This window comes from Delphinus delphis, chromosome 3, assembly GCF_949987515.2.
Source record: "Delphinus delphis chromosome 3, mDelDel1.2, whole genome shotgun sequence".
NCBI lineage: Eukaryota > Metazoa > Chordata > Mammalia > Artiodactyla > Delphinidae > Delphinus > Delphinus delphis.
Window position 1 is genome coordinate 10302633 of NC_082685.1, and position 9122 is coordinate 10311754.

At 57.0% G+C, this 9122-nt stretch overlaps 1 protein-coding gene across 2 annotated transcripts; it reads left to right on the forward strand.

Annotated features, from left to right (window-relative positions):
• The first annotated feature begins 363 nt into the window (after nt 1-363).
• On the forward strand, nt 364-9012 carry PALM3 (paralemmin 3). Of its 2 annotated transcripts, XM_060006623.1 has the most exons (7): nt 364-543; nt 3140-3188; nt 4088-4168; nt 4688-4830; nt 4969-5053; nt 6722-6767; nt 6864-9012. In XM_060006623.1, the coding sequence occupies exons 1-7, from the start codon at nt 503-505 to the stop codon at nt 8774-8776; spliced, it is 2358 nt and encodes a 785-aa protein (XP_059862606.1). In that variant the 5' UTR covers nt 364-502; the 3' UTR covers nt 8777-9012. The 2 variants fall into 2 exon arrangements, with proteins under 2 accessions (XP_059862606.1, XP_059862607.1); XM_060006624.1 differs by lacking the exons at nt 364-543; nt 3140-3188 and adding an exon at nt 3217-3302.
• The last annotated feature ends 110 nt before the right edge of the window (nt 9013-9122 follow it).

Consider the following 9122-nt stretch of genomic DNA (forward strand, 5'->3'; position numbering starts at 1 on the left):
TTCCTCCTCGCCCCAGAACCAGGGTCCAAGAAGGGAGGGCAGCTAGCCTGTAAAAGTATCCCTTGTGTGGTGTTCAACAGTACTCAAAGGTGGGTGACCCTTGGTGGGCGACTGGACTAGAAATGTCTAGGGTGGCAAGTGGAGGTACCATTGTCTGAGGGGGTCAGGGACTCCAAACGCCCGTCCACCCGCTAGACCACACATGTGAGAGTGTGTTTGCCAGGAGGCAGCTGAGTGCAGCAACGAGGCCACTGGCTGGTAAATAATTGATCAGGACAGCTGATAGTACCTCCCCAGAACTGCCCCGCCAGCCCCCGGCCCCCCTCGCCCCGGCCCATGCGTCTCCCGCCTCCTGGCCCAAACCAGCTGGACCAGCTCTCCCAGTGCCCGCCTGCAGCCCCCCCCCACTCCCGACAGCCAAGTCACAGCCTCCAGGGCACCTTTCGGCAAGCGGGTGGTGGGTCCTGGACTCAGGGACCAGAACGTGGGCTTCTGGGCAGAGATGGCCCTGCAAAGCCAGGTGTGGTCTCCGGCCACACCCATGTAAGTGTCTGGGGTCAGGGGGGCCAGTGGGCAGGGCCTGGGAGGGGCTCATGGAAGACACTGGCCTTTCCACGGAGCAGGGGAGGTGAGACCTGAGCCTCTCCTAAGGGGGCCAGGGAGAGTGAAGGGCGGCCGGCAGCCAGCCCCCCAGGCTCTTCAATGCCACCCCCTCCCCAGAAAGTCGGGTGGGAGGTGTGAACCCTCACCCCCTTCTTTTTTGGGGACTTTCCGCTGGCAGGCCCAAGCCCAAAGTCCAGCCTGGGGGGTGGGGCTATTACTTGGGTGAGGGGCAGGGAATGTCAAGGTCTCTGACTCCTATGTTTTGCCTCTAGAATCATCCCTCAGTGTCCAGGGTGGGAGGAAATGCTTGAGATCCAACAGGAAAAAGTTAACAGCTCCCAAACTGGGAAAGAGAATGGGAAAATGGAAATGATCACCTGCTTAATGAAATGACCACCGACTGTTCTTGGTGGGGCAAAATGCCACCACCGTGAATGTTCTTCTTGCAGAGTTAGAGATAAGCAACATCTAACGAAATGTGCAGATTATTTTAATATTCGAGGTGTGAGGGCTTTTTAAAGTAAGAGGGTGGAGGGGCTCCAGAGGTTTGTAAAGAGTTCTGGAAAAGGGGCTCCCCCCAGGGACCCCAATTTGGTTCTTCACTCTTTTGGGTTCCCCGTTGCATTATTCACCAACTACAAACCTGGTTGCCTAGCAATGGGAATCTGATCCTCCCCCCAGCAAGGAAGAGGCAGGGAGATTACATCTTGGGGGTGGGAGAGCAGAGGGGGGACTTTAGCCTTCCCCCCAGGGGCAAACTTATTAACGGGGGGTCTGAGCTTCCTTTGGGATACCTTGGAAAGCATGACTTCAGCATCCTGCCCCAACTGGAATTGGGGACACCCCAGACAGATCTCTTGTCTCCTGGCCGTCAAGAGGAGGATGCCTAGACTTCCCTCTTCCCCACAGTGTTCCCAGTATTGGGGATCTGAGAGCCTTGAGTTCCAATCCTGACTCAGGGACATTAGACAAGTCTTTTTGCCACTTCTTGGGGCCTCAGTATTCTCATCCGTCAAATGGGGACAGTACTACTATTGATACTTACCTTCTAAGATGGTAGAGAGGGTTAAATAAGTTACTGTGAGTAAAGCATTTAACAGTGCCTGGCACCTGGTGTGCACTGGCTAATGGTTGGCTGATTTTCTTCTCAGTTGGAATGTCAACTCAGCAAAAAGTTCACTACAGTATCTCAAGATCAGGGCAGGGAGGGGGAGGGGGAGGTGGCTGTGGGAGCCTCGCGAAAGCCCCATAGAGCACTTAGAGTGCTATAGATAGTAAGTGCTAAGTGTGAACTCACTATTATACCTTCATGGTGAGGCCAGAGAAGATCTGGGAGGCCCCACCAGAGTTTGGGCAATGAGGTTAGTTAGTGCTCAACTTAATAAATGTTGGAGGGCTTGCTCTGTGCCCACCCTGGGCTAAGCGTCAGGGCCAACACGCAGACATATATCCTTCTAGTTATTGGCCTGTGAAGCACCTGCACGTAGTCAGTGCTCAATGCATGTCTCTGATGAGCGGCTGATGTAATGATGACTGTCCCTGAAGTGCCCTGCAGTACCAGTCAGCCTCCAGCTTCCAGGGGGAGCCCAAATGGACTAGGGGTGGCCCTGGAGGCTGGGAATTGGGGATCCTGGGGTGCTCTGAGGAGGACAACAATGGGGGTAATCTCAGGTTAAACCTTAAACGGCGAGTCCCCCTCCCCCTCCTCCCAGTTCAGAGTCCGGCACTAGGCAGTGTGACCTGGTGACCCTTGCCCCCAGGGATGGTGGCTTGCAGGTGGAGGAGGCAACTCCGGAGTTACCATGGCAATGGCATGTGTCCATGGTGGGATGGACCCTTTTCTCCTCAGACTCCCTCACCCCCCAGCACTTAAGGGATGCTGTGTAGGAGCCAAGGTCCAGAAAGGACCTTGTTCGGGTTTGGTGGGATTCGAGAGTTCCTGGGAATGGTTATTATAATTAATCAAAAACATTATTAGTCGTGGGAATTATTTAAATTTTTTTATTTTTTTATTTTTGGCTGAGCTACACGGCTTGTGGGATCTTAGTTCCCCGTCCAGGGATTGAACCTGGGCCCTCGGCAGTGAGAGCACGGAATCCTAACCACCGGACCGCCAGGGAATTCCCTAAAATTATTATTAATAATAAACTATGCTACTGTTTTTGGAGCACTATGTCCTAAGTTTTTTCCTGCATGGATACTTCCTTGCAAGTCCATCTCTCTCTGCAAGGTGAAGGTCAAGCTATCCTGGTCCATTTTACAGATGGGGAAACTGAGGCTCAGAGAGGTGTTGTCAAGCCTAGGAAGGGATTTAGCTCAGTCTGTCATGGTCTCTGCTCTCTCTCCCTCACAGAACCCCTGCCCTCTGCCCCGACCCCTCCCAGGTGCAAAGGGAAAATAGAGGAAAGTGCTGGGTTTTGGTTGGCTTCCAAGCAGCTCAGGGATCTTGGCTCAGAGAGGGGTATTCGAGAGGTGAGCCTGCTGAGGTGTGGGCCCCTGGGAGACCCCTTTGGCAGCCGCCTCCCTCTCCCTGCAGGCCCATGGCAGAGAGCTCCCTCTACCGGCAGCGGCTAGAGGTCATCGCGGTAAGTGAAGCCCTACCAGTGCGGTCAGCCTGGAGCCCTGGGCAACCCTAGCCTTGCCCCAAGCCCTTTCCTCTCCTCCCTCCTATCACAGGGAGCAGGCCTAGGGCTCTGAAGGTGCGGGAAGCACCCTCAGCTCCAGCCTTTCTCGGGGCGCCCCACCTAAATCCTCAGGCCCCTCCGCTCCCCAGTTCCTCTGATCACTGACACCCCTAGAATGGAGAGCTGCGAACTCCGCACTCTTGAAATCTATGGCATCCGATGCTCCATTCTTGAACCCCAGTCTCCAAGATACCCCATGTCTGAACCCCATCTCTCAGACCCCCATATCTGAACCTCATCTCTCAGAACTCCCATGTTTAAATCTCCATCTCTGTGGACCACATCTCTCTGAACCCCCCATCTCACTAACCCCCATTTCTCTGGACCCCTTCTCTACATCCTAGTCTCGCTGGATCTCCATGACTGCACCTCCATTTCCGACCCCCCATCTCACTAGCCGCCTCCCTTTGATCTTCATATCTGGACCCCCATCTCTCTGAATCCCGTCCCTCTTAACTCCATATCTCAGACACCCCCTACCCCCGGATTCCCATTCCAAGGCCCTCCCACCCACAGACCCCAGTTCCGCGCGGGCGAGGCCTCTGCAGCATCCCGGGCGCGGCCGGCCCCGCCCCCGCCGGCCCCGCCCCCACCCGCTGCTGAGTCAGGGCCTCCGCAGCCCCCATCCCGGCCCGGGGCCCAGACTTGTGTTCCGCCCACGGCGCGGCTTGCAGTCCCGGGAGTCCCGGGAGTCCCGGGAGGCCCCGGGAGCCCGGCGGAGGAGGGAGGGAGGAAGGGGGGAAGGCGGCCCCACCCGGCCTCACCCGGCCCGCGGGCAGCTCCTGGTCCTCTGTGCGCAGGAGAAGCGGCGGCTGCAGGAGGAGATCAGCGCCGCGCGCCGGGAGCTGGAGGAGGAGAAACTCCGTGTGGAGCGGCTCAAGGTTGGGGGCGGGCAGGGGCGCCTGCTTAGCCCGGGCAATGAAGTGGGAGTGTCTGTGAGAGTCAGTTCTGGGAACCAAAGGCGGCTCTGTCTAAACATGGGGGGGCATTGGTTCCAGCTTTGGGGGTGGGCGTCCTCCCCAGCTTGGGAGAGTGGGTGGTTGTGATGGGGACATTTGTTCCACCTTTGGGAAGAGTGTGGGGACAATGGAGGTGTTTGTTCCTCTTTGGGGTAGGGAGGGGCTCATAGGGACATTGAGTTCACCTTTGGGGGTGTTTGTCCCATTCTGGAAAGGTTGGGGAGATCGATGGGTGTTTTTTTTCCAGCGTGGGAAAGCTATGGGTTGGTAACGGGGTGTCTGCCCCACCTGGCATCGTTGGGGCACGTATCCCAGCCTGAGGGAGAAATGTCTGTCCCATCTGGGTGGTCGTAGGGCAATAAGAAATCCGCCCAGGGTGGGACATCCAGAGGGGGGCGCTACATGAGATGGGGTAGTCCATGTGCCCCTTCCCATGCCCAGAGGAAGTCTCTCCGGGAACGCTGGCTAATGGACGGGGCAGCTGAAGAGCCGGAGCGGCCCCAGGACCCCGCCTCACAGGACCCCCAGTCACCTGAGGACCAGGCTCAGGCCCGCATCCGGAACCTGGAAGGCAGCTTGTTCACGTGAGTAGGGCCCCTGCCTGACAGCTTTGCCCCAGCCTGACTAGGCCAGGCCCCTCAGCCCACTCCAACTGACACTTCGGGTGGGGTTGGTCCATAAGCCCGAGGTCCAGGCTCCCAGCAGCCCCTTCTCTTCCCCAGGCTCCAGTCCCAGCTGCAGCTGTTACAAAGTGCATCCACAGGTGCCCAGCACAAGCCCACAGGCAAGCCCACCTGGCGCCGACAGGTGAGGAGCTAGGGGAGCGGGCGGTGGGAGGAGGGGGTGTGGCAAGCAGAACCTAAAGCAGGACCTCTCCAAGCACAGTATAGATTCTGGGTCCTCTGCTTTCCTTGCCCAAGCCTCAGTTTCCGCAGCTCTAAAATGAGCATAACAACAGCACACACCTGGAAGAGGTGTGAGAGAGGGTTGGTGAGATCATAGCTCAGTACCCGGAACGGGCACAGGGGACCGTTTTGATATATGGTTGCCAATACGACCTGAATGAGGAAAGCAGTCAGCAAATGTGGGGAAGTGTTCATGGAATTCAGTCTCAAAGGTGGGAAAGGGTCATCGTGAGATGCTCGCATGATTTGGGGCATCTACGTGGCTTTTGGAGTTTTGGGGTTTGTTTTGGTAATGTCTCTATTAAGATACAACGCAGGCCATACAACATACAGGTTTTTGAAAACCAAGACAACTTCACATTAAAATCTGACTCTCCGTGTTTTCCTTGAAGTCCAAAGATCCAGTAATATTTGCACCTGGCCACGGTGATGTGTGGGTTCTCCACAGTCCCCACCTCTCCCTGATGCTTTACCTTGGCTCCCAGGTGCCTGTTTCAGGATGAAAGAGGAGAGGAGACCTTTAATTGGGATAGGAAGCACTTGTTGGGTTTTTAGTCTAAGCCGGGAATTCCCTGCTAGAGATGCGCAAGGCATGATTCCTGGCCCAAGAGAGCTCACGGTCCAGATGAGGAGATGGGGTGCAAAGAGTCTGTGAGGGGGGAGCCCAGGATATAGGGGAAGCTCATAAGAAGTACCTGAGTGAGGTTGGGGGCTCAGGGACGGCTTCCTGGAGGCAGTGACATCTATGCTGAATCTGGAAGGGAATCAGGAATACAGGCAGAGGAAACAGCCTGGACAAAGGCCTAGAGGCTGGAAAGAGGAGGGTAGGATAGGAGATCTGTGGGGTTTGGCATAGGTGGCCTGCAGGGGTGTCCTCAGCTCCCCTCCCTTGGGCTCATCTTTCCCTTGATCCCTTCCTTCACTCCACTCTAGCCACCCTGACCCTCTGTTCTATTCCTTGAACTTGCCTAAATCACTGTAGCCCCAGGGCCTTTGCATTTGCTGTGCCCTCCGCCTGGAATGCCCTTTCCTACCTTTTGACTCAAGGCTGGCTCTTCTCACCTTTCAGGCCTTTGTTCAATGTCACCTCCTCCAAGAGGCCCTTCTGCATCTTATACCTAAAGGAGGCACCCCATCACCTCCCAGGCATTCCCCAGCCCCTTATCCTGCTTTTCTTTTCTTTTCTTTTTTTCCTATCATAGCCCTTCTCACTCCCTGAATTACAGATTTGTTTTATGTTTATTACCTGCTTCCTCCCACTGGAATGTAAGTTCCAATAGCAAAAGGCTTAAGTGTCCCTTAAGTAACCTCAGTAGCTGGCAGAGTAGGTCCCCAATACAGAGGGATTGGCTGCACGGCCACAGTATTGATTGGGCACCTACTGTGTGCAACGCAATGGAGCAGAGGGAGATGAGACAGGTCAGGAAGGCTGAGGTACAACAGAGGGTTTGGTCCTGAAGGTAACGGGGAGCCATCGATGGTGTTTGAGCAGGGGGGGGGGGTACTGGCATGCAGGAGGCTGGAAGTGGAGATATGGGCCGGCCTGACCTTGTTTCTTCCATCCCTGCAGGGTCACCGTCCTCTATCCCAGCCCACCGTGGAGGCAGGTCCTGCAGGTGAGTGTATTGAGGTCTGGGGGTCACAAGAGGAAGGACCTGAATCTCACTCTGTTGCCCCATCTCTCCTTTCCCCTTCTCCCCTCACGCCCCCAGACCAGACTGATCTAAACAAGAGCGCCTCCATACCAGCCGGACCAGTGGACCCCTCTAAGTCCAGAGACGAGTCTGTCGGGGTTCCGCCAGCCCCAAGGAGGATCCCTGGGGCAGCAGTGGCCTCCTCAGAAGCCAATGGCCCCTGCCCTGGATCCAGCCCCCCTCCGGAGCAGGCGCCGAGTCAGGGAGTGGCGGCGTCTGACGGGGGAGTGAATGAGGCCAAAGGGGAAGGCATGGTGAAGGTGGTCTGGGAGGGGCTGAGGGCCACGGAGGACTGTACCACGGGGCCCACAGGCCCAGAGCTGGAGGCTAAGGTGGAGGAGATGGTCATGGAGGCCATCGGGGACAGACAGGAAGCCGGACGCCTAGAGCTCCCTTCATGGGTCAGGGAGGACAGGGATATCGTGGAGGTAGTCTGGGAAGGGGTGGGAGGCACAGAGGGCAGCGACTCAGAGGCCATGGGGGAGGCGGGCAGAGGCCTGGAGGCTGCACAGACCAGCTCACTGAGGCTGCAGGAGGGACCGGGGGGAGCAGCTTCTGGAGAAGGGGAAGGTGCCCCCAGGGGCAGCGCTGATGGTGATGGGCAGGGGGGCTTTGGAGGAGAGGAGGGGTCCTTCATTTGGGTGGAGAGAGTGACCCTCAATGAGCAGTGGGAAGAGCTGGGGCTGGAGGGCTTGGAAGGGCCAAAGGCACTGGGAAGGGAGGGAAAGGATGAGAGTCCACTGGGGGCAGGCGGCAGAGGCGGGGAGGAAACGTGGGAGGCGGAGAGGAGGTGGGCAGAGGAATTAGCGGGGAAGAGAGGAAGTGAGGGAATGACAGGCGCAGAGCCAGAAGGAGCAGAGATGTCACTGGCAGTGGAGAGGAAAGGAAGTGAGAAATCCTTGGAGCCGGAGAGGAGAGGAGTTGAGGAAAAGGTGGAGACAGAGATGGGAGGAGGTGACGAACCACTGTCGGCAGAAAGAAAAGAAGTTGAAGGACCTCTGAGGGTAGAGAGGGAAAGAGGGGAGGAGCCGTTGGGAGTACAGCAGAAAGGAGGTGAGGAAAAGTTAGAGGCAATTGAAGAACCATTGGTGACAGAAAGGAAAGAAGGTGAGGAATCACTGATGGGAGAGAGAATAGGAGGTGAGGAAGCATTGGAGGGAAAGGAAAAAAGAGACGAGGAGTCACTGAAGGTACAGAGAACGGGCGGTGAGCAGCTGTCGGAGGCAGAGAAAAAAGGAGATGAATCACTGAAGGTACAGAGAACGGGCGGTGAGCAGCCGTCGGAGGCAGAGACAAAAGGAGATGAGGAACCACTGAAGGTACAGAGAACGGGCGGTGAGCAGCCGTCGGAGGCAGAGACAAAAGGAGATGAGGAACCACTGAAGGTACAGAAAACGGGCGGTGAGCAGCCGTCGGAGGCAGAGACAAAAGGAGATGAGGAATCACAGAAGGCAGAGAGAATGGCAGGTGAAGAGCCATTGCAGACAGAGAAGACTCAAGGGGCCGAGGGAGATCTGAGTCCGGAAGAGCAGAGAGAGTCAGGAGGAGGAAAGGAGTGTCAGGCAGAGGAAGTGAGTGAGGAAGTGGCTCCCCTGGGGGCCAAGGAGGAGCCAAGGCCGGAGGAAGAAGGACAGCAGCCCCAGGAGAAGCAGGAAGGCTCCTCAGAAGCAGAAGCAGTGAAGCCCCAAACCTCTGATGAGGGCCAGGACCCCTCTGGGGATGCCACCCCCCTCCTGGCAGAGACCCCAGCTCAGGAGCAGCCTGCTGAGTGCCAGCCACTGCTTCAGGTGGAGGAGCCCAGGGCCAACCCCAGTGCCCAGGCGGTGCCCACCTACGCGCCTGCCCAGCAGCCGGAGCCATCTGCCCCTCCCGAGGGCGAAGAGGCGAGTGGTCCTAAGCAGAAGACGTGCCAGTGTTGTGCGGTTATGTGAGCCCACGCCCTCTACCCCACTCCCAGCTCCTCTCACAGCTACCTCGGCCTCTTGGCATCAGCAGATGGTCCCAGGCGCAGACAGGGCACCACGGGACTGGTGATGGCACCTGGGAGCCAGCTGGTCCACATGTCCATCTCCACCTGGGCTCCTGGACCCCTTGCACACTGCCTGTGACCCTGGCCCCTTTCTGTGACAAAGCCTTTATACTTGAAAATAAAATGTTGAGCATTTGGACAGTGTGAGTGTGTCTGTTGTTGGCACAGAGCCACCTCACCGTCTCCTGGTGGGAAGTGGAGGGCTTCACTCTGCTAGAATCAAAGACTATGAATCAGTGAGAGTGTAG